This window comes from Mytilus californianus, unplaced genomic scaffold (genome assembly GCF_021869535.1).
Source record: "Mytilus californianus isolate M0D057914Y unplaced genomic scaffold, xbMytCali1.0.p SCAF_9, whole genome shotgun sequence".
In the NCBI taxonomy this organism is placed as follows: Eukaryota; Metazoa; Mollusca; class Bivalvia; order Mytilida; family Mytilidae; genus Mytilus; species Mytilus californianus.
Genome location: NW_026262745.1, coordinates 85,586,519 through 85,613,005, shown reverse-complemented (window position 1 = coordinate 85,613,005; position 26,487 = coordinate 85,586,519). Strand labels below are relative to the sequence as shown.

At 32.4% G+C, this 26,487-nt stretch overlaps 1 protein-coding gene across 1 annotated transcript; it reads left to right on the top strand.

Moving 5' to 3' along the window:
• The first annotated feature begins 340 nt into the window (after positions 1-340).
• LOC127714745 (tripartite motif-containing protein 55-like) lies at positions 341-25,980 on the top strand. The gene is made up of 2 exons (XM_052220795.1): positions 341-438; positions 20,988-25,980. Exons 1-2 carry the CDS (start codon positions 436-438, stop codon positions 22,896-22,898), a joined length of 1,914 nt encoding a protein of 637 aa, XP_052076755.1. The 5' UTR covers positions 341-435; the 3' UTR covers positions 22,899-25,980.
• Positions 25,981-26,487: the final 507 nt, after the last annotated feature.

Here is a 26,487-nt window from a genome sequence, read left to right as displayed (position 1 = left end):
CCAGACCCTCTGTTATTGTATAATAGTCTATTTATACTTTGCTTTCTAAAGCTGTCAAAATCATGATCACCGATTTGACTTTAAAAGTTTTCATATTTTATTGATCACATACTAAAACGTATATTAACCAAATCACAAAACGTTCAAAAGAATGCATTGACTTGTTATATATCAGCATTTGGTCCGCATTTTAGATTAGAAGGCATCCACTTAACAATCGGGATGACATTCGAAGACCATGAACATAAATATGGGACGAAATTGTATGTGACGAACAGACATTAGAAAGAATAAAGTCAGTCGTTTCAGTCCCCCGTGTTATTCGCCCCTTTAATAACCGGAAATACATTTAACATATCAACATTGGATATATCATAACTCTCCAACGTTGTATCAGCTGTGTATTTTTAAAAGTGTACTACTCAGCTATAACATATGGTAATATTGATAAGATACATTTCATTATAGGAGCTGCAACGTTAATCAATCGATCATAAGCATTATTAAGGCTATTGATTTAAACAGTATTTTATCCTGCAATCAGCCAACTATTGTACAAATAACAGGTACACAAATATTTTTTTGCTTTATTTGTACTTGTACTTGTACAAATAAAAGTCTCCTGTTACCCCTCTTCCATGTTGAGCAAGCGGTAATGTGGATATTTTTTTTTGCGTACCAGTTCATTTTGGGGTCCTCTTCGCGGTCCGCGTTTAAACTATGTCGATTTCTTTGAAAAATTAGAGACAATGATTTAGATTTTAACAACTAAAGTTTCAAGTGTTGGGTGTAAATTTCAGGATAAAAACAATATATGTACATTGTCGGAAAATATAAAATTTATTTGTACTCGCTGCTTGGGACCTAATATAGTATGTAATGACTATCCCTTTTATGAGGGGTAGAATTCAAGTACTAATTTGTTTGTTTAAACCACTTCTGAACTTGTGGAAAAGGGCACATGGTTATATCATTTGCAGAAACTTTGCCCAAAGAACAATACATCTATCTTGTATTATATTGATAACACATGTCCATGAATTTTGGAATATTCATGGACTTCAATCTTCTTTATTTTTGAAAAGCGTTTAGAAAAGTTGTTCCAAATATAATAAATTTTCCCACTTTTCAGTTAAAAAGGCTAAATTTTTCTTTATTCTTTTCTACAAAGGCAAAATAACCCCTTGTCTTAGGGACAGTCCCTCATTTAAGGGATATACCTCATTCCGGGGTTGTTCCCAACCTGATAATTACATGTGTATAAACGTATTTACACTTTTGGTATTAAGCTGAATTTTGTCTCCGAATGACCTTAGATAGAGCTGTCTCCGAATACCTCCTGACGTCAAGCAACAATCATTTTTTAATTATGACGTCAAATTTAACGGGAACTTGTGTGATTTTAAGTAATGGTGGACAAATTTGCATACAAGTGTAAATATGTCTATTATAAACTTTCATTGGAGTGAACTTGCAATGAAGAAAGTACGACATTTGATAATAGTTAGGTGATTTTTGTATTATAGATATCTTCATTTAATGGTCTTTAGATACCATTGTTTATCTTTGATAGGGATGAGATATTATTGTTTACATTAATTTTTTTATGACTTGACACCCATAGTTGCTATGGTAAGCTCTTTACTGTATTGGTGCATTTCCCCATACATTTCCTGTGTCAAAATGCTAATGCTATTAGGTCACAGTTAGTCCGAGATTTTCTGACGTCCAACGGCTGTTTTGCCAGACAAGCTGGGGCCGTGGGACCAGCTTGTCTGGCAAAACAGCCGTTGGACATCAGAGTAATCTCGGACTAGGTCACAGTGAGAGTCCATATTAGTTCAATGACGTAATTTACAATGATTGACCTCTGTGTAACCGGTGTAACTCATTCAGAAATTACACCTTATCACTATTGTCCGCCATTACTGGACATCAAAAAGTTTCCCGAAAATTTTGACATCTCAATAGATTACAGGGGTTCAAATTAGTGTGGGTCCGAGGTCCAAGACCTGTCTTTTCTAGGAGAGGACTTTTTATTTTTAAATTACAAAAGTCAAGGACCTACCATTCATGCCACATGTGCCATTCTTTACACTAATGCTTGATACACGACCATTGATTTCTTAAGGCAGTCAGGGGTACTACTTGTACAAGTTATTTTTATTTACTTTGAAGAAGTAAATAATAATATACTTATATAAGTAAATCTGTTAAATTAATAGCCTGTAGGCGTGATGGCGACAACCATTCTTTGATGGCCCGTATGACCCTCCATACCTTTTTTGAACTGCCCCAGCTGAACTGTCATGATAGCAGGGACTTCAACCAAGCAGTTCATGGTCCATAAACTCTTCTCAGATGTCTGTTCATGAAAATATGGCACTTTGAAAGCCGTTTAAGAGTTCAAAATCGGAAAAACGTGAAAAGTAGCCAAAATCAGGTGGGGGTGGGCATCTTTTGATAGCCACTACGTAACTGGTAGTGACTGTAGGTATAAACTATTATCATAAATGCATGCATAGGTGGTACAGGAACACAACGAGGTATAATATGGCCAATAGGAATCTAGTCCGTAAAATCTAGGTCACCGTTTTGTCAAAAATCCGTAAAAACGGACATTTAGGCAGACCTGACTTGACAATAATAATTCCCCAGCAAGACACTTAAGTCCAATATACTCCCAGTTAGCATGAATGGACTGCTGTAACTATAGGGTAATACTTGAATGACAAAGAAAAACAGTCTGGTCAATGTTTACCTCTCAAGGTCGTTTTAAAATCGGAAAATAGACGGAAAATTAACATTTTTCAGTGGGGGTGGGTTCAAACCCACGAGAAAATATTCCACCTCACACCCCACCCCCCACCCATGCCATCCGCCCGCAAATCTCAATACATAGTTTAATAGATGAGCATCAGTTACAGCATCAAGAGTCTGCTAATTTGCATATAATTTGCATGTGATTGCAAATTTTCGAAAATGCCTGATTTTCCAGAAATCTCTTGGGGGCGAATGAGTTAAAAGTATCCTTTAAACTACATGTACTATGTACAATTTTAAATTGCTACATTTGCAAATGAAGTGCCATACCCAAAATAATTGGTTTAATGTACATGATGTAAAATCGAATTTGGTGATTCTATGTTTTAAATAAAATCTTAATTCATTCATTAAACAAACTTTATTCATCCATTTGTTTTGTACTTTGTCACAAACTTACAAATGTATATGTTTCTATTATGGATATTTTTTCTTTTATTAAATCATTTTCCTCATTGTTTTATTTTTCCAATATTGATTTTAATTTTGATTCTAAATCACGTTTGGCATTTTTCTGTTTTTTGCTTAAATTTTACACACTTAATGCTACACTTCTTTATTTCTGATTTGAGGGAGTCCCTCACAGAGACTTGAGTCATTTTTTTAGATCTTTTTACTATATTTTTGTACAATTTAGCTTATATTGTACTCATAGTCTTGCACATCAAGAATACTAATATCAGTTGAGACATATTGTAATTGTATGGAAACTGCTTAATCATGTTAATGGTCAGTGCATTTAATAAGAATATGTCTAATGTCACACAACTTTACTTTTAAAACAAAACTTTTTTAATAAAGAACATGCCAGTTCGACTAGACAATGCTAGACTGGACTGGATTTTTTTGTATCCTTTGGAGGTTTAAGTGTATCCATATATCTATTAAGCATGTTAAGTGTTTGATTTTATCAAATTTTTCAGATTTTACTTATGAGTATATTAGAATTTTTTCTATCTACATTTCGTAGGGAATCATTAATCAATCCTACTATAATTATTGTTCATAGTGTGCTTTTATTTTTAAAATCATTTAATTTCTTGAAAAAGATATTAAGTTCAGATTCATGTACATGTATGTTAATTAGAGAATATATTATATTTTCAAATTCGATATTTAAAATCCTATATATTATAATATATGATATATACTTCAAATTAAAGATCATTAAAGAAAAACGTTTGATATTATAGCAAAGTTTTACTATAAAACATGTGTACGTAGACTTTCTTTTAAAAGAATGTCCTTTCTTTTATCAAAATTTTCAGAAATACTGCTACTGAATTGTTGTCATCTCAAACTGTAACACCCTCCTCCCCAACTTTCCTGTATGCGACGACCTTACCTTGACTATGATGTCTTTTGTTATAAATTCGATCATCAATTGCGCAAGTGAGAGGGAAAATCTGTGACGAAAAAAAGGTTAAGGAACGTGGAAGAAAGATAGTTTTAATCCATTCTAAAAGAAAATTATTAATACCGGTTACACCAACTCATTTTACAACGGTTATGACTAAGTTTCATTAATGAGACAGTATCTACGAAAGTCATGAAACTGAAAAGCTGTGAAAATGTGATAATTTATAGATATGAATGGAAAAATATGTTCCATGTAATTATCAGGACTCTAATGAATGTACATGTATATGTAGTGAAGAAATAAAACCCTAATTGTTTGTCATCTGTTAAACCAGAGCACATTCATTATGCAAGAATGTATACTCATGTCACAAGCAATACCTTGTGGGTTAAACCTGGTTTTATAGATAGCTAAATCTCCCACTTGTATTACAGTTGTTTATAGTTCCATTATATCATGTTTATTGACAAAATTAGGTGAGCAACCCAGACAGACATAATAGGTTTATGTGACAATAATTGGGATCCAGCAACCAAAACTGTTTAAACATACATCACAGACATACAACACAACTGACTTAAACCAGGGTTATATGAATATGTGGTAGGTTTTGAAATGAGTTTTTGTCGGACCGATAAATATTCAACTTTTTGATAAAAAGTAAATTATCGTGATAAGAACGTTAAGATTTGCAGCAACATGGCTTTCATTCGTATTTTATATATAAAACTTACTATATTCTTGAAAAAAAATTGTCAAGCAACTTTTTTGTGGAAACCGTAGATACTGCCTCTTTAACAAATGGGAATGCATGAAAAATATAACAATAAAACAAATATACACTCTATCATTTCATTTTATGCCCCCGTAGTAGCGGAGGTGGTATTAAGTTTTACCCTTGTCCTTCTGTACATACGTCCTTCCCTTATGTCCCAAAATTAGTTTCCGTTCTCTAACCAAACATGCCAAATGTTATGAAACTTATACACAATGCTTATTACCACCAAAAAAAGATCAAGTTTGAATTTGGGTAGGGTCATTTTCACCGTTCTCCAATTATGTCCCTTTATAAATGGAAAAATTGTTAAATGTGCCGTTTCTGCACTCTAACTTTAGTTTGCTTCAACCAAATGTTATGAAACTTATACACAATGCTTAATACCATGGCCACCAAATACTGATCAAGTTCGAATTTGGGTGGTGTCACTATCACCTTTCTCCAGTTATGCCCCTTTATAAATGGACAAATTTTTCTTGTCGTCCAAAAACATTTTGATTCACAGACAATAACTTGAGTATAAGTGTATGGATCTCTATTAAATTTTAGCACAACAGTTTCCATACCACAATAGGAAGGTTGGGATTGTTTTTTGGGGGTTATTGTCATAGCTGTTTAGTAATTAAGGGCTTTAAAGAAGCATTTTACTGGTTCGCAGACAATAAATTGAGTATAAGTGTATGGATCTCTATGAAATTTTAGCACAAGGTTCAATACTACAGTAGGAAGGTTGGGATTGATTTTGGGGATTATTGTCAACATGGTTTTTGTAGCTGTTTAGTAATTAGGGACCAAAAAGGAGCCAAAAAGAAGCATTTTTCTTGTTTCAGGACAGTAACTTGTGTATAAGTGTATGGATCTCTATGAAATTACCACAAGATTCCATACCTCAAAAGGAAGGTTGGGGTTGATTTTGGGGGTCATGGCCTAAATGGTTTATGAATTAAGGGCCGAACAGGGGCCAAACAACTAGGATTTTCTGGTTTCTGGACAATAACTTCAGTATAAGTCTATGGATTGCTATTTAATAAAGGTTTTATACCATAAAAGGAAGGTTAGGATTGATTTAGGGGGTTATAACCTAATGGTTCAGGAAAAAGGGGCCAAAAACAGTACTTTTGTAATACTTTGTATAAATTGCTTATTTCTTGACCAATTTTAATGGGGTTTAATTCAAAGTCTTGAATTTTTGGGGTTCTTTAATATGCTGAATCGAACCAGTCATTTAGAATTTGGATTTTGGGCCCCGTTTTTGAATTGGTCTAAAGGGTCCAGAATTAAACTTTGTTTGATTTCATAAAGAATTGAATTATTGGTGTTCTTTAATATGCTGAATCTAACTGTTTATTTATATTTTTATACGACCGCAAAAAAACTTTTGCGTCGTATAATGCTATGATGTTGTCGGCAGCGGTGTCGTCGTTGTATGAAGACATTTTTAGTTTCTGGACAATAACTTTAGTTTTAGTGAATGGATCTCTATGAAATTTTACCAGAAGGTGCAATACCACAAAAGGAAGGTTGGGATTGATTTTAAGGGTTATGGTACCAACAGTTCAGGAATTAGGGGCCAAAAAGGGACCAAAAACAAGCATTTTTGTAGTTTCCGGACAATAACTTGTGTGTAAGTGTAAGGATCTCTATGAAATTGTACCACAAGGTAACATATCACAAAGGGAAGGCTGGGATTGAGTTTGGGGGTAATTGACCCAAATGTTCAGGGATGAGGGGCAAAAAAGTGGCCAAAAACAAGCATTTTTCTAGTTTCCAGACAATACATGTAACTTGTGATTAAGTGTATGGATCTCTCTAAAATTGTACTACAAGGTTTCATACCACAAAGGGAAGGCTGGGATTGAGTTTGGGGGTAATTACTCCAAGGTTGGGGATTCAAAAAGTTCGGGGGGGATTTTTTTTCTTCAAAATTTTTGAAATCTTCAATTGCACAGTATTGCGCAATAGCACAGTCAGGACCAATGACAGTATTGTACAATAGCAAGAAATCTTCAATTGCACAGTATTACGCAATAGCATAGTATTGCGCCACAGCACAGTATTGCACAATAGCACAGTATTGGGCAATAGCAAGAAATCTTCAATTGCACAGTATTGCGCAATAGCACAATATTGCACAATAGCAAGACATTTTCAATTGCACAGTATTGCGCAATAGCACAGTATTGTGCAATAACAAGAAATCTTCTATTGTAGCAACAACACAGTATTGCACAATAGCAGAGTATTGTGCAATAGCACAGTATTGCGCAATAGCAAGAAATTTTCAATTGCACAGTATTGCACAATAGCAAGAAATCTTCAATTGAATTTAAAGTCTTTAATTTTTGGGGGTTCTAACCTTGTATTAATTACTTTTTTGGATATTGGGCCCCATTTTTAAATTGGCCTATATTGAGGTCAAAAGGGTCCAAAATTAAACTTTGTTTGATTTCATTAAAAACTGAATTATTGCGGCTGTATCATGTGTATGGTATGCTGAATCTTATTGTGCATTTCTTTTTTTTATTTTGGGCCCTGTTTTCAAATAAGTCCATATTAAGGTTTGAAGGGTCCAAAATTAAACTCTGTTTGATATCAACTTAAATTAAATTTTTGATTTTTATATGCTGAATCGAACCATGTTGTAAGATTTTCGATATCAGACCATTCTAGGTAAATTAAATGTCCCATTTCAAATTTTTAAGATCTTTGACCACATTTATTTTGTGTCAGAAACCTATATTATGTCAAAAATTTGACCACAATCCAAATTCAGACAGTATCAAGCTTGAATATCGTGTCCAAACTTGCCCCAGCTGTTCAGGGTTCGACCTCTGCGGTTGTATCAGGCTGCACTCAGCGAAGCATTTTATTAATTTTGGGGCCTGTCTTCAAATTTGTCCACATTAAGGTCCAAAGGGTCAAAAATTAAACTTTGTTTGATTTAAAAAAAATGAATTCTTGGGATTCTTTGATATGCTAAATCTAAGCGTGAATTAATTTTTTTTTAATTTGGGCACAGTATTCAAGTTGATCCAAATCTGGGTCCAAAATTAAACTTTGTTTGATTTCATTAAAAATTTGATTATTGATGTTCTTTGAGATGCCCAACCTATTAGTGTATTTAGATTTTTGATTTTGGGCCCATTTTTCAAGTTGTTCCAAATCAGGGTCCAAAATTAAACTTTGTTTGTGTTCAACAAAAATTGAAAAAATGAGGTTCTTTGAGATGCTGAATCTAAGCGTGTAGTTAGATTTTAGATTGTGGTCCCATTTTCAAATTGGTCCAAAGGGTCCAAAATTAAACATTGTTTGATTTCATCAAAAATTTAATTATTGGGGTTCTTTGATATGCTGATTCCAACCATGTATTTAGATTTTGGATATTGGACCATAATTGGTTAATTCCCAATTTAAAATCATTTAAATACTTAGACCACATTCATTCCGTGTCAGAAACTATGCTATATAAAATATTTTATCAGAGCAGTATTGCACAATAAATAGAAATTATTAGTAGAGTCATATAGTTAAAAATAGATATCGCATCATATGATTAATCTAATTTTTAAGAGAAGAAATATAGTTTGAAATTTACTGTTCATTATTAGATTATAAAATTGTTAAGAAGAGCTGTAAATCTGTCATCTCATGCTGATAAAGGGACAGATAATATTACTAAACAAACAGATGTTTAAATCAAAAAACTTAGTCTGTTAAGATGGAGAGATGATAATATCCAGTTTCTGATATTACAAATGTACAACTCCAGGACAGGAACAAAGAAGTTAAATGAAATTTTGTTTATTTTAACATTTTTATAACTATAATCATGGAAATTGAATATTAAAATGAATACAGGAAAGTTTGTGATGTATTTAAAATTCCCTACATATGCTCAAAAAGAACATTTGGGATGCCAAATCGAAAAAAAAAATGTATGTGCGAAGAGACTATCCGATTGTTTATAATGAATAAAGCCTGTAGATATTAAAACATTAATTATGCTTCATGCTATAACTATTAAGCTGACTCTGTTTCTACATATGAGATCAAATGCTCCGCACAGTGCAGCTTGATACGACCACAGATGTCGATCCCTGAACAGTTGGGGCAAGTATGGACACAACATTCAAGCTTGTTACAGCTCTAAATTTGGATTGTGATTAAATATTTAAAACATCATAGGTTTCATACACAGAATAAATGTGGCCAAAGAACTGAAAAATTTGAAATTGGACTTTTACCTTTTATGGTCCAATATCCAAAATCTAAACATTCTAAATACACGATTAGTTTCAGCATATCATAGAACCCCAAATGAAATAAAAAAAACTTTAATTTTGGACCCTTTGGACCTCAATGTAGACCAATTTGATAACAGGGCCCTGAAAATCCAAAATCTGAATACAAGCTTAGATTCAGCATAAAAAAATCCACATATTTAATTTTTGGACACCGATTTGGACAGATTCAGCATAATGCTGCATATCCAAGTACACCAAGAATTTAATTAATCTATTTATCAATGGACAATATGAGCTAAGTTTTTAAAGGGCTTCGCTTCATCAAAAAACAATATATATATATATGTAAAGCATTCTGAAAAGTAATCTATACAGAACAACAAACAAACCTATCACGAAGTTTTTCAAAGAATTTACAAAAGAAAATGAAAAAAACAATTTCCAAAATCTCATTCCCCATTAATACATTCCTGCAGTTGTCCCTAAGAAATCACATCAAAATGATGATGGATTTAAAATCAGCTTTTCAGCCACACCACTTAGAAAATAAATTTGTCACTTCAATTATAAGTGTGTTAGTTGTTTTCTTTTCTTGATAATAGGTGGTAATTGCTGCATGAATGAATTAATAGTAAATACACAACACATATTAATAGCAATTCTCTGTAACCACCAACCAAGTTGCGGCACTCATAGTCTCAGATTTTCTTGAAATTTGGTTTGTTGGTAGCTATCGATTAAACAAGAAATATGTTGACAATAAATTTGTTTATGTCCCTGTTGCCATGGTAACGGGTCCCCTTGGATTTTGCCTCAAAAATGCATATTCTGACGAACAAAAATGACCAATTTTAAGCAGTAATCATGCACACATTTCAAGTTTTATGAATATTTTGACTTTTGTTCATTAAAATATAACACTTATGAGTAAGATGAAAGAAAAAAATTATTTCTGACAAAAGGGGAGAAGGGGGCAGCACTGATTTAAATAGTGGAGTTTTCAATGTATCCAATAAGGCAAATTATAGGCATTTTGCATGACATAATTTTACACTTTTGCATCCATAACCAATTATACTAAGATAATAAATGTAAACTATCACTGTTGCCTAGGAATAATTTATCAATAAAGGTTTTGGAAATTAGTTGCTAGGGTGGTTGCTATGGGAACATAAAAGTGTCATTTTTTGGTATTTTGAAAAAGAATTTTGACATTGTTAGCAAAATAGCTTTAAAACAGTGACAGATACAAAATAAAAATCACTTGGAAGATGTTGTGCATTCAATGACCTGAAAGTTGACCTAAAGGTCAAAGCTTATTGATGACCTTGACTTTGACCTTCAGTCTTTTTTTATTTAATTTTGTTAGGAAATTGTAACAAATAAACCCAAAAAGTATTTAGAAAAAGAGTTTAGACCAAACTTTGCTTTTATTTGGTAAGAAAGCAAAATGCCAGAGGTCAAGGTCATGTTTTAAGTTCTTAGCAACAATCCTTACTTGATATAAAAGTACCTAGCAACCATATATAGTTGGGTTAAGATTAATACGAACTATGATATAGATCCTAATTAAAAGTTAAGGGGTCAATATTGTCAACATAAACTTTACCAGCCATTCTCATATAATTAGAAAATGCATAGCAACCATCCTTGCATTGGTGCTTTAGGTAAAAATTCTGAAATTTTAAAACTAAAGTTGCAATTCATTCTTCCAATTAGACTCTCAAATTTCTTTAAAGAACAGTAATTGTGTTTCTTAAATAATCTACATTTCAGTTAATTGCCAGCTACTTGGTCTCCTGTTGTTACTTGAATTACAAATGCTGTTTTTTCCAAAGTATTTTATCAGTTTCAGAAAAAAATACCAGTTGATTCATAATATCATTTCCCAGGGGTCTCCTGTTTTACTTTTATGTTCTTAATCTTGAAACTTCAATACATGGATAGAAAGTAATATAACAAATCATTATTTTTATTGAAACTTATATGGATAAATGAACAATTTAATAGCAAAAATTACTCCATATAGGCGTTTTGCCCTTAAATAAATACTAAGGGAGACAAATTTAAATAACGACATTTTTTCTTGTTTCCTTATCCCAATTATGTACTCGTGTTTATTTACTCTTGTAGCTATACATAGCGTATTGTATATTGATATATTTATGTTAAGAGAGCTACCATTTGATTTTTATAGGGGGGGCTAGGATGAAAAATTTTGTCCTGCATTTTTTTTAGTTGTAATCTCTGTCCTGCCTTTTTAGTTTTCACTCTATTCGGTCCTGCATTTTTTTTTGAAGTTTATCCTGACTTTTTTTACCTAAATTGTCATTCTGACTTTTTTTTTTGCAAGTGTCTCATCCTGCCTTTTATTTTTACTCAAAACTCCTGTCCTGCCTATTTATTTCAAATTTCATCCTAGTTATAAAGGGACATAACTAAAGAATTGTAAAAGTGACGCTAGCCAAATTTGTACTTGATCTAAGTTTTGTGGTAAAAGACATTGTGTATAAGTCTCATAACATTTGGTTGAGGCTAACTAAAGTTAGAGAACAGAAACGAAAAATTCAGCAATTTTTCCATTTGTAAACAAAAATAACTCTAGAACTGTAAAAGTGACACCCCCAAATTTCAAACTTGATTTGTATTTTGTGGTAATATTATAAGCATTGTGTACAAGTTTGATAACATTTGGTTGAAGCAAACTAAAGTAAGAGAATGAAACGAAAAAATTAGCAATTTTTATGTTTATAAAGGGACATAACTCAAGAATGGTAAAAGAGAAGCCAGTGAATTTCAAACATGATCTGTATTACCGGTATGTGGTAATAAGCATTGTGTATTAGTTTCATAACATTTGGTTGAGGCAAACTAAAGTGAGAGAACGGAAACGAAAAATTCAGCAATTATTATGTTAAAAAGACATATAACTCCAAAACGGTAAAAGTGACGCCACCCAATTTCGAAATTGGTCTGTATTATGTGGCATAAGCATTGTTTACAAGTTTAACAACATTTTGCTGAGGCAAACTAAAATAATAGAACGATAATGAAAAATTCAGCAATGTTTAAGTTTATAAAGGGACATAACTCCAAAACTGTAAAATTGACCTCACCCAATTTCGAACTTGATCTGTGTTTTGAGGTAATAAGCATTGTGTATAAGTTTCATATCATTTGGTGAAGGCCAACTAAATTAGAGAACGGAAACGAAAAATTCAGCAATTATTATGTTTACAAAGGAACATTAATTTACTCCAAAACGGTAAAAGTGACGCCACCTAATTTTGAAATTGATCTGTATTATGTGGCAATAAGCATTGTATATGAGTTTCATATCATTTGGTTGAGGCAAACTAAAATGAGAGGACGGAAACGAAAAATTCAGCAATTTTTATGTTTATAAAGGGGTATAACTCCTAAACAGTAAAAGTGATGCCACCAAATTTCGAACTTGATCTGTGTTTTGTGGTAATAAGCATTGTGTAAAGTTTTATAACATTTGGTTGAGGCAAACTAATGTTAGAGAACGGAAACCAACTTTGGGACGTACGGACGTACATACAGATGGACAAGGGTAAAACTTAATGCCGCGTCTGCTTCAGCGGGGCATAAAAAAGGTTAAAATTCATCATTTCAGGCCAGAATCTCCCCTGTAAATATATATACCTTCACTCAGAATATTAAAGATCCTGTCAGTTTTTTGTCGAGCCTGCGACTTTTGTCGCAGAAAGCTCGACATAGGGATAGTGATCCGGCGGCGGCGGCGGCGTTAGCTAACGTCTTAGAAGCTTTATATTTTAGAAGCTAGAAGACCTGGATGCTTCATACTTTGTATATAGATGCCTTATCTTACGAAGTTTTCGTCTGTCATATGTCCATTGTCCTTGACCTCATTTTCATGGTTCAGTGACGTGACTACTTGAAAAAAAAAGTCAACATTTTTTGTAATGTTAATTTCTTTCTTATTATGAGTAATAGGATAACTATATTTGGTATGTGCGTACCTTGCAAGGTCCTCATGCCCGTCAGACAATTTTCATTTGACCTCGACCTCATTTCATGGATCAGTGAACAAGGTTAAGTTTTCGTGGTCAAGTCCATATATCAGATACTATAAGCAGTAGGTCTACTATATTTGATATATGGAATGATTTTAAGGTGTACATGTCCAACTGGTAGGTGTCATCTGACCTTGACCTCATTTTCATGGTTTTTTTTTCTAATACTATATGCAATAGGTCAACTATAAATGGTGTATGGAAATATTTTATGATGTACATGCCAGTCTCACAGGTTTTATTTGACCTTGACCTCATTTTCACGGTTCATTTATCAGTGTTAAGTTTTTGTGTTTTGGTCTGTTTTTCTTCAACTATAAGCAATAAATCAACTATATTTGATGTATGGAAGGATTGTAAGGTGTATATGTCTGTCTAGCAGGTATCACCTGACCTTGACCTCATTTTCATGGTTCATTGGTCAATGTTAAGTTTTCTTGTTTAAGACTGTTTCTTAGAAACAATAAGCAATAGGTCAACTATGCTTGGTTTATTGAATGATTGTAAGGTGTACATGTATTTCTCGTTTGGTTTATCTGACCTTGACCTCATTTTCTTGGATCGTGTTAAGTTTATGTGTTACTTGTAGTAAAGCTTTGTATATAGGACTATCAACATAAAATCAATGGTTAGTAAAGAAGGCGAGACATTTCAGCGTGTGCACTCTTGTTCTATTTATAACAATTTTCATGATGATAGACAACTTAAACTTGCATTTTACTCCTATATTCTATTTTAGCCATGTAAACCATCATGGGATACATTTTTAAAGTACATACTCTAATGATGATTGTGTCCAAATCTGGTTTAAGGAGAAGTCCAGTAAAAGATGATTTTGCCAAAAATGTTACATTTTAGACACTTAAGTGTGTACTTCACTTGAATCAATCAGTTTGTGTTAAAGATTTGAACTGATTTAGTCATTACAAATGCTAAAATTCAAGTTCAACTTCAAATTTCATTTTAGGATGTTTTTTTGTCTAAAATGGAAGTTGCCGAATTCATGTTCAGTCTCAACATTTATATATGTAATTTTCATTACATACAATGTTGTTATTCTAACATTAAGACTGAACACATGTGCCACCACTCCCATTTAAGACAAAAACCGTCTGACAATTAGCACAAATGCTAAAATTTCAGTATTTTTGAATAACATAATGATTCATGTACCTGACGCGTGTCCATTGTGTTGTCAAAGACTACTCATATTTATCTAACAAACGCATTCCACTTTCTTATAAATAGCGTTAGAGTTTACATTTTTAGCAAATTTGTAATAATTCTATATTTTGGGGCCAAAAAGGGATCCTGATTGGCCTAGTCTGTTCGACTGATTATTAATTTCAGAGGAGAATTTTTTTTTAAAGTTAACAACAACTAGCCCAATGTTATGAGTAAATCTCAATTGGCTCTGTGGCTCTATTAAAAAAATAACTTTTGCTAAACACACATCGTATTTTTTTAATAATTTTTTTTTTAATCTTCCACTGTTGAAATACAAACATAGCAATGAGCGGATGCAGGGTAGTTAAATTAGTGAGGAAAGACCATTTTATATTTTGTGATGGGGATAATGGATGTTTAATGAAATGAATGTGATAGTGTCTTAATCTGAAAATCAATAATATTGCACAAAACATGCTGAAAAGGAATTTTCTGTCCATTCAAATGCACATCAGCCACAAACGATTTAAAATACAAAAACGGTATTATATATATATATATATATGTATCAATGTTTCTAATTAATAAATTGTAACAAAATATTTGGGATATTGGGTTCTAGGATGGTTGCTATGGAAACAAAAATGTGTTATTGTAAATGAATATTTTGTCTACGCTCGAAAGGCCAATCCCAACCAATGAAATAAACTCGTCGATCTCTTAGCAGTTATATTCCTTTTCTCTTCTTGTAGATTCAAAGGACCTATCTTAAAAATAACATTTGGTTGTCTTCTGGAGAGTTGTCTCATCGGACAACATCTTTTAAATTTTTGTATTTGAATGTGTAATCAGTCTCATGAAATTGAATTTGCTATATAATTTACTATTCTTGATTAGACATGTGTTCTTAGAGAAAACTGCATGTTTCATATTATTTTTTTTCTGATTTTTATCCCAATGAAACCTAAAATATATTGTTACTGCGCAGTTTTTCTAAATAATTAAATGGTTGCTATGCACTTTTTCAATATAAATACATGGTTGCTAGGCACTTTCCTAATATAAATAAATGGTAACTAGGCATTTTTACACTTTAAATGAAAGATTGTTGTTTAAAACTTGACACCCCCACCCCCTAAAGACCTTTTAAGTTAGGTCTATGTAATAGTTTATATAGTCCTGAATGAAATCATGTATGGTTGCTAGGTACTTTTTTTTATCAAATAAGGGTGGTTTCTTAGCACTTTTGACATGACCTTGACTCTTTATTTTTCATATGTTAATAAAATAGTGGCTTAAAAGGTCCTGAACATTTTCTCCATGTATAGTATGCCTCTTTCTATTACATTTCCTTTCAAAATTCAATTAATATACACAAGGTCAAAGGTCAAGGTCATCAATGACCTTTGACCTGTGGACAAATTTATGGTAATTTAATTGCCAATAGTTTGCACATCATGGTTATTCAATAATTATTACTTTTTGTGGATTATTTTAATAACATGGCCACATTTTAGAGGTAAAAAGGCAAAAAAGAAACATTTTTGTTTCCATAGCAACCACTCAAGAACCCAATATTCCAAACATTTTGTTATAATTTATTGATAAGAAACATTGATACTTTTCATTCATAACCACAGCTTAAATGGAGGTGGATGCAAAAATGTCTATTTTGTTCATGCAAAATGTGTGAAATTTTTTACCTGAACTACAATGAAAAATGACCTTTGCTTCTGCGGTTGTGACAATATTCAGCAAAAATATTTTTTATATATGACATTGCTATTTTGTTTGTTAAGTTTCATGTTTCTGAAAAATATTTACAAATATCAATAAATAAAACCTGGTTTTGATTACGAATGACTGCAAAGTAGTTGTTTTTTCGATGCTAAATTCCTCAAAATTTGCGGAAATCTCATTCACTTGGTTGCCATGGCAACCATGGCCTAGCAATATTTTGGTGGGCATTTTTCTTACTTTTTTACATCATCACATGTTTTGGCTAAGTTTCATGAAAATCGGTGACTATGTGTGCCGACCCCCTATATAAAATGGTTGATGGTTACAGCTTACCCTTCCGGAGCACCTGAGATCACCCCCAGTTTTTGGTGGGGTTCGTGTTGCTTAGTCTTTAGTTTTCTATGTTGTGTCATCTGTACTATTATTTGTCTGTCTGTCTTTTTATTTTTGGCCATGGCGTTGTCAGTTTGTTTTCGATCTATGAGTTTGACTGTCCTTCTGCTATCTTTCGTCCCTCTTTTACAGAGAATTGCACTTAATATTCTCGTAAATATGAATTAATTACAAATGTAAACATGGTAAATATGTAATACAAATTGTGTGTAGTTTTTAAAGGACGAAAAATTAAATTTTCCTTTTTTTTAAATAATAATAATAATAACAATAATAATAATTATAATAATAATTCTTTATTTAAAGAGTGTTACACAGTAAGCTGTAAAATAGACCAGTTTTACATAAGCGACTTATCAATGCTGATCTCGAAATCCTATGCGCGTTTGAGTTTAAATCCCGCAATAATTAACGATATCATACGTGACAGGGGGCTACATCAAATTGACTCTTATATTTAGCAACACAATAATAAATCAACTAATAATACACATCTCTCTCTCATGGTGTATGCTTGAGATTATTTAAGTTTAAGATATTAATAATCGTTTATTTGATTTACAAATTTAAAATAAAAAGATTTGGTATAATTGCAAACGAGACAACTATCCACCAGACCCAAATGACAGATGAAAGCAACTATATATCACCATACAGCCCGCGACAATGAAAAAATCCATACCGAATAGTAAGCTCTAAAAGGTCCCGACACAAAACAATTCAAACCTGAAAATAAGTCATCTTGTTGCTAACAGTTGTGTTTTAATATTAGTAAAATGGTTTTTTAAAAAGTATTAATCTTGTAATTGCTTTCTTTTGCCTACTGCGCTATGTACATTGCAGTATATCAGTTTGATTTTTCTTGAAAAGAGAAAAGTATTTGATAAAAAGAAAATACATTTAATTTCAGTTCTGTTCCAGTATCAATTCGCAGTTTTTCTGAAATATTTTTTTGCATCTTCGGCTTGTGACATGCATGTAAAGGGGTTACGGCCTACATATAGGTTTAGCATCATAGACTCAAACTTTTAATTTTCTTTAAAAAAACAGGTTACTATTATGGTGACTTTTACGTGAAATTTTATGGGTACAAGGACAAGTTACCGGCAATACTAAATACTCGAAATATCCACTAATAGTAGTATGGAAGTGAAAACCAAAATTGATAGAATTTGTCCTTATATCCTTTGTCAAAGATGTAGTATATATTGTGATATGTTAAAAATATGGAAAACACAATGATAGGTCACCGAGTTTTGTTTTTAAGCTACAGGCTGTAAAAATATGAAACATTTTGTATGGCCTATACAGAGAAAAATTTTAAGGTATCGTTATATGAATATTTGAAGGTAAAATGAATGATAGAATATCAAAATAAAATGTGGGAAGATATAGCTCTTATAGAATTCTTCAGAATACCAACAGAAAAAATTGACATGTAGTAGACAGGGCCTCGGCTCCGTGTGGAAGACCGTACTGTGACCTATAATTGTTAACTTCTTATACATTGTGACTTGGATTGAGAGTTGTCTCATTGGCAGTCATACCACATCCTCATATTTGAATGTATATTTGTTTCAAATATTTCTGCGTCAGTGATATTTTAAACGGCCATGACAATGAAGAGAGATATAAAATCAGTTTTAAAATACGTATCAGAAATACAGGTTTATCTTTAATTTCAAACATCAGACTATAATACAATGCATTCAATACCATTTTAATTTCTAAGCTATGTTCATGATCGACTTCGTCTGTCTATGCAGAGATTCAGTCCCAGCAACCAGAGTAATTTTCTACATATTTTCAACTTTATCAGTTTTCATGCCATTAAAATTAATTGAATATCCTATATTTACCACGCTTTGCCAAAAAAAAAAAGATCAAATTGCTGAATGACCCCCCCCCCCGCCCCCCCCCCCCCCCCTCCTAAATTATTAAAATATTCCCAGTGGCATCAAGGTCCGTACTGGCCATGATAAATAAATATAAATTAGGTACTAGGTTTAACATTTTAAATATCTGTATAAGGGGATGACCATTTGATTTTTAGGGGGGGATGTTTAGAAAATTATTATTCTAGTAGGAGTTAAATATAAATATGTAAGACCAGGCAGGATGGAAAAGAATAATCTGCAGGATGCAGGAAATAATTGTGTACAAAAGTTGAATAAATCAATCAAATAGTCGCCCTTTATCAGTAACTGTATGTATAGAGAAGGGTACGTTTTTATCAATTGTCACCTGGTGAGATTGTACAAGGTAAAACGAGGATTCCACATGGCTAAGGTGTTAGTTGACTTCTTAATTTATGACCTAATACTATGCATCTTCGCTAGCCAAAGGTTACGATCCACTTCCCTCCTCTCAACCCTTGGCAGATTAAGCCAACATTTGTGATAACAATGTTGCGCCATCTATCGGTAGATTAAAGTCACGCCCATTCCGAATACATTATTCTTGACCAATGGTAGCACTTGAACTCTTCAATTTGGAGGTAAAAACGCGGTAGCGTCTAGATTCTACACACTTGGTAAAACAGGAAACGAAAATATACGTTGACATTCATGCATTTGTGCAAAAAACATACACAGGAACTTCTATTAGTTGATTAAAAACATTCAAATTGTTTGGCACTAAATATAGTCGTATGTTTAGGGATGCAAAGACTTGTTGCACAATAAGCACGTGGCAATTGTTTACATACACTTTCTACATTTACACGTGCTCATGTTATAGGCGCTTTTTGGTTGGATGCAGTGAGTTTCGACTGCAACCAATGAAAATCATTATCCTTGTGTCTCCAAAATTCTATCTCAATCTGCCAAGGGTGGAGAGGAGGGAAGTGGATCGTAACCATTACCTAGCGAAGATGAATACTATGTAGATGAAGTGAGCCCCGCTTATTTATCTAATTTATTCTTCCCGTTAAGTGAACGACCTCAGCGTGAGTTTGTGACAATTAAAGGTACAATTAAAGCCAGGCGGCATACCAGATCGTATATTACCGCAACCAACAACACAGCAGTAGTCCGTTTTAAAATCTTTAAATGTGTCATTGTTAAAAAAGTTGTCTCGTCAATATAATTTATATATTTTGATTCAAATGATGCTCATGTTGCTTTGACATGTAAACGCAAACATTTAATCAGATGATTTTTTTTCCAAGTCTGCATGGTCACTGCTTATCAACCGTTAGCCCCCAGTTGATGAACTCTCTGAAATTATCGCGTGATTTCATAGTTTGGCTAATTAGATTAGACATGCGCAGTTAAATGTGAAACTGGTGTATTAATCTTCCCTTAGGCCCTCATGAAATACATCGAAATTTAACAAAGAATTACAAAATAATCAAACAAATACAACATTAGCTAACATGGCTAATGTGTAGAGTGAGTATGTTCACAGACGCAAAGAGTTGACTGTGTTGCGACATTTATCGTGATAATTTGTGTTGGGACATGCATGTATAAATGATTAACAGCAATGTCATTGTTGTACGTCGATTTCTTAACCAATCAAATTTTTGCTGACAAATACTAAACTTATAGAGCTCAGATAGACTGCATCCAGCAATAAGAAGATATTTAGAGTTTTTTTTGCATCTTAACATTTTGTTTGAGATTGAGGTGTTTACCAGACGTGATTTTGAGAAACTTAAAGGGACGCTTTCTCTTTAGTCATCGCTATCAATGCCAAACGGTCTAAACAATCTCTGATCGTCATGTCTAAGATGATAGCTGTATGTAAACTGGTACTGATTAGAATTGAGTTTTTTTTAAGGAGTTAGTTTCGGAAAGATAGCAAATATATATTCGTACAAACTTGGTCCTTCCTCTTTCAGGAGGAACAATTTGGAGACTAACCTTTCCCCAATGATTTTTATTCTACAAAACATAAAAAATAGCATTCATTACAGAAACTATTTTTCTAAAGAAAAGTTTATCATGTTTATTTAAGATTCAGCTAAACTGGCAAACATCTAATTTTATACACGTAGTTCTGAATACTACGTTTAAACTTACTTAATTTTAATTTTCATTATATTTTAGATAATAAGAGTAAAGTTTGATCTATCTAATTACAATAAAGATATCTGATTGCGTTATGTTCATATTGATTTCGACGGAACAAGCACGTTATGATAGATCTGAATTTTAATCAGATTGAAAATTTGATCATTTTCGATTTTTAAAGCTATACAATACATGTCTTTTATTTCAAAGAAAACGTCCGCAATAGAGAGGGACGGTATTTATGGTTTATTTTAACATTGGAAATTATATTAAGTAGTCCGGACTATTCAATATAATCATTATCCTGTATTTAGGGGATTCCGGTTTACAGAGGGGTCGGTTTTATGGGTTCCATTGTAGTTCTAAATAGTACGTTGATCTATTATAATTTTCATTATATTTCAGCTAATGGAGTGTCAACCATGTCATGAACAGGATCGAAATTCATCCGCAGAATTTTGGTGTACCGAATGTGAAGAAGCGCTTTGTGATTCCTGTAAATCCCAACACAAATCATTCAAGGTGAGCAAAAATCACAAAGTATCCAAATTGTCGTCCCTGTCCGTAAAGAAATCTTCTTCTGACAAACAGAAAGAAGATATAGGTGGTGAAAATGGTGAATGGGTTATGTGTACAGAACACGACGACAAATCTTTAGAATATTTTTGTATTAAACACGAAAAGCCATGTTGCATTCTCTGTAAAAGAAAATATCATCGACATTGTTGTGAAGTTGAAAAGGTTGAAGACGTTATAGATGACACTAAACTGGCAAGTATAACAGAGGATTTCTTATCAGGGATCGAGGAACACAAAAACCGCTTAACAAAAGTTGCAAACAACGAAAGATGTAATCTGAGAGATTTAGAAATCATTAAGGATACTTGTACAGCTGACTTAAAAAATACTAGAATTGCCATTGAAGAGCATTTAGATATATTGCAAAATGACGTCGAGCAAAAAATGAACCAAAGGTTTGAAGGAGACAGTGGAGAAATAAACAAACATTTAACAGATCTTTCAGCAAAATTTAATTATTACACCGATCAACAAAAATTGATACGGGATATTGCAAAGGAATCTACGATGTCTATAGGTCAAAAATATTTAAGGATATTGCGTCTGGAACATTTGAAGAGTAGTTATAACGAGAGTAATGAGACCCTTTCAAAATGTAATTTACGAGCTATAACTAATTACAAGCTGTCTTATGACAAAACTAGTGATAGCATAACCATATGCATTAATCGGACTTTGCAGGAGAAAAATAACGATATGGGAAACTTTCAAGGAAATAAAGATGAGATAGAATCTTCCTCTTCGATAGTTGAACTAGAAGCAACTAATTCAGAAGCTAAATATTTGCCATTGTCTGTACCAGTTCGAGATTCACCATTAACTTTTCCTGTGACAAGTGCACCTTCTTTGACCGCGAAACGCCGTGGTGTTTCGCCTATAGGACCAATACATGATTCCAGTATAACATATTGTTTACCTACAGCTCTTCCCACAAATGTTTCTTGTCCATCACCATCTGCAGAAGGTTCACCGTCCGAATTCCATTTGAAGAAGTCATTTTTCATTGAAAAAAGAAATAAAAATGCTTTCATTACCGATGCAAAATTGATGCCGAACAAGTACAACATAGCTATGGCAGAAAAATCTAATCGTAAATGTATGATGTACAGCAAAGATGGTCAGAAAAAGGGTCAAGTTCAGCTAAGTGGTGAACCAGATAGCATTGCTGTAATGCAGAGCAACCGCATAGGCGTAACTCTTGTTCATGAGAAAAAAGTGTGTGTGATTGATACAGATTCATGGCAGTTTATTTTCACCATTCATGTTCATGACGACTGCAAAGGACTCGTTTATTTTGAAAATAAACTCATAGCTAACTGCGCAAATGACGGGTTGATGCATATTGATTGTTATGGAAAAATAGTAAAACAAAATAATAATATTAAAGGGGACTTATACTGTCATCTTGACAATCAAGGAAATCTGTACACTGCTAAAATGAAAGCTAAAAATATTCATGTTCACAATTTAATTAACAATAAACGGTCAACATACTATATCAAAGGTCCAGATGATTTGACAGGATTGACTACAGACAGGAACAATAATTTATTTGTTGCATGCAATGACAATGACACAATTGTTGTGAAGCAGTCACTTCATTCACCTGCAAAGGTTATATTAGAAAATTCAGATGGCATTGACCATCCAATGAGTATAGACTACGATCAACAAAATGATGAACTTCTTGTAGTGAATAATGCGGGGCATTCAATTTTCATATTCAAGAGACAGTAGAACAATTTGTTTTTTCAAATGTTCATATTCGTGCACAATATTAACTGTGGACTCAAGCAAGGTCGAATCTAACATATTATTATATATTTGTAAGATCATATTTGTGATAATTTTATCATCCACATTTTATCGATACAGACAACACTAAGTGCTGAATGTTTGGAAAAACAACTTCAGGTCATTTCCAATACGATAGGAGTTTTAAACACGAGTTATGCAGATTGACATAGTTTTTGTCGAGCTGCGACTTTTGTCGCAGACATCTCGACATAGGGATAGTGATCCGGCGGCGGCGGCGTTAACTAACTTCTTAAAAGCATAATATTTCAGAAGGTAGAAAACCTGGATGCTTCATACTTTGTATATAGATGCCTTATGATATGAAGTTTCCGTCTGACATATGTCCATTGTCCTTGACCTCATTTTCATGGTTCAGTGACTACTTGAAAAAAAAGTTAAGATTTTTTGTAATGTTAATTTCTCTCTTATTATGAGTAATAGGATAACTATATTTGGTATATGCGTACCTTGCAAGATCCGCCTGTCAGACAGTTTTCACTTGACCTCAACCTCATTTCATGAATCAGTGAACATGCTGTATGCAATAGGTCAACTATATATGGAAATATTTTACCATGGACATGTCAGTCTGGCAGGTTTTATTGCTCAATGTTAAGTTTCTTGTTTTGGTCTGTGTTTCCAATATGTTATGTAATAGGTCAACTGTATTTGGTTTATGGAAATATTTTACGATGTACATGTCAGTCTAGCAGGTTTTATTTGACCTTGACCTTATTTTCATGGTTCATTGCTCAATGTTAAGTTTTTATACCTTGGTATGTTTTTCTTAAACTTTAAGCAATAGGTCAACTATATTTGGTGTATGGAATGATTGTAAGATGTACAGTACTACCTGTGACATTATCTTATTAATGGTGGCCATAAAAAATATGGTCACCATGATGGCCCTAAATGTCCATCATTATACCTCCTGTTGCTTAATTAATACACAAGGTATTAATCAAAAACTGGTCAAAGATAAAGGGAAATCGGTTATAAGGTTCATTCAACCTATGCCAACATTTTGAAATTTAAGTATAAAATTGTATGAAAAAATGTTGGCATAGGTTGAATAATTTGTAACGGATTAAACGTTATAACAACATAAATTGATCAGGAGCTAATCAATTTACAACAAGTTTAAACTTAGCTTTATATACCATTTTTGTTATTACATGTAATAGTAAAAATGTAGGTATAATTGTATTTGTTGAGGATCTCTATTTCATAAGGAATTGATATAAAATAATATATAAAAAAAAAGGAAAATAAGTGTTAATTTCTATAATTTTATTAAATGATCATCTATTCATATAAAATATATACCAGTGTCAATCTAATGAATTATATAAAATATTTGATAAAATATTTAATTCTATTTCAAATAGATTCCTTCCAATTCAAATACATAGAAATACTGACTATCATGACTAATACTATATATGGTACTATTGAAACACATAGTTCTGTATTTTTGATATTCTACTTTTTTTTCATGAATACAAACTCGTGTAAAATATCTATTTTGAATGTTCATTATTGAATCCTACAACATTGACACAGACAGAGAATTGTACAAAGTTCACTATGATTATCTCAAAAGTCATACACTTATTAAAACGAAGAAGATATGATGCTGCATCTGCATACATAACTGCTGAGTACTCAGTCTGGATTACTAGTATTGTAACCTTAATAACTGTTTGCTGTTTCTTCAGTAGTTTTACTTTGTGGTTGTCATGATTGTACCAATTTGGTAGTTTTGTAGGTATGTTATTGCGAGTATTTTAATGTTGCTTGACAACTACGTGTAGTGCATATCATGTATATTTTATCATATAGTCTGGATTTAACTCTGAACATGTACCCACTGTGGATTAGATTCTGCTGCCTAGTCTATTGGTAACAAACTGAATATCTATATCTAAAACATTTGGTCTTAGATGCATGGTTTTTTTAATTAGTTGTTAGTGGCTTTGAACTAGCTGTCAGTAACTGCGAGTACTCTCAGATCTGTACCTAATGTCTTTTTGTTGTTGGGATATACAAGTACCCGGCCAAGTCCACTCTGTGTTTTTGTTAGATGTATTTCTATTTGTATCCATCGGATGAGTTAAGCTTTTTTCAGCTGATTTTTATAGTTCGTTCTTATGTTTTACTGTTACACCACTGTCCCAGGTTAGGGGGAGGTTTGGGATCCCGCATGTTTAGCTGTATGTATGTGCCTTTCAAATAATTTTAAATAAAAAACAAAACGACACCAAGCACGTATTTCTAAAGTAAAACTAAGTAAATAAAGGCTGCACTTTTTTACTGGAAAACCGATGTTTAATAAATGAAATTTTTAAAATTTTATTTGATACTCGCTTTAAATTTCATTTTGCTAAATTAATTTGATTTAATACTTTTTGTTTTTATATAATTATGGTATGATAATTGTATATAGTGTTGCTTTTTTATTTGTATGTTGCATATTTAGTATAGGAAAGTTCATCATGAAAATTCTCAAATAAAATAGCTTAATTTCATTCTTTTTCTGTAGTACTACATGTACGTGTTCAATTTTTGTGTATTTTTATTATTAATTTAGTATTTACTTCAACACAATTTTGCTAGAATCAAGTGTTCTTTTTTATCATTTTAGTCTTTTTTTTTATTTAAATCATTTTTACTTAATAGTAACAAAACACTATTGCACATATTTTATTCTTGTTTTTTTTTTAATTTTCGAAGAGTAATATTTTAATGCTTAAAAATACTGACTGTATTTTACCTGTTATTAATTAGTAACTATTATAACAACACCTATTGTATTTTGTTTGTAGGCATAGGTTGAATATATATTTATCAAATGTTGGCATAGGTTGAAGACACCGGGAAATCATGACTGCATTGAAGTGTTAAAATTATATAACTTACAGGTAAAGTGTCTCAGGTAAAATATATGTGTTTGTCAAATTTGATAACTGTGTCAAGTAAATTCTAAAATAAAATGAAATAATAAATCTAGTTGGACATATAGCTTCCTAACTTTTTTTTGTAAAAATTTTCTCATGACTGTTTGTTTTTATGTTCATGATGTTATACCTTTTAAATAATTCTATCAATTTAAGTAATTTTTACATGTATTTTTTGGCAAATGAACAATAAATGAATATCATCTTCTAATATAATGCAAACTTTCACAATGCCTGCCTTTTTCAATGGAAAAGGTGTTTCTCAAATTTATTAATTTTCTAAAATCAAAATTGTTTATACTTACTGCATTTAACATGGTTTAACGAATGTTTAAGATGATTTTTAGGACTTGTTCTAAATAAAATTTAGGCAATTCATTAGGGCCCCGCCGAACGGCGGCCGCCCTATAGTGATCAGTCTGTCCGTCCGTCTGTTCGTCTGTCCGTCCGTAACAAATCGTGTCCGCTCTATATCTAGAGAACCGTTATGATTTCAAAGTTTATACTTGACATGTATATTAACCAACACCAGAGGGTGTGTCATAATGTATGTTCAATTTCCTAGGTCAAAG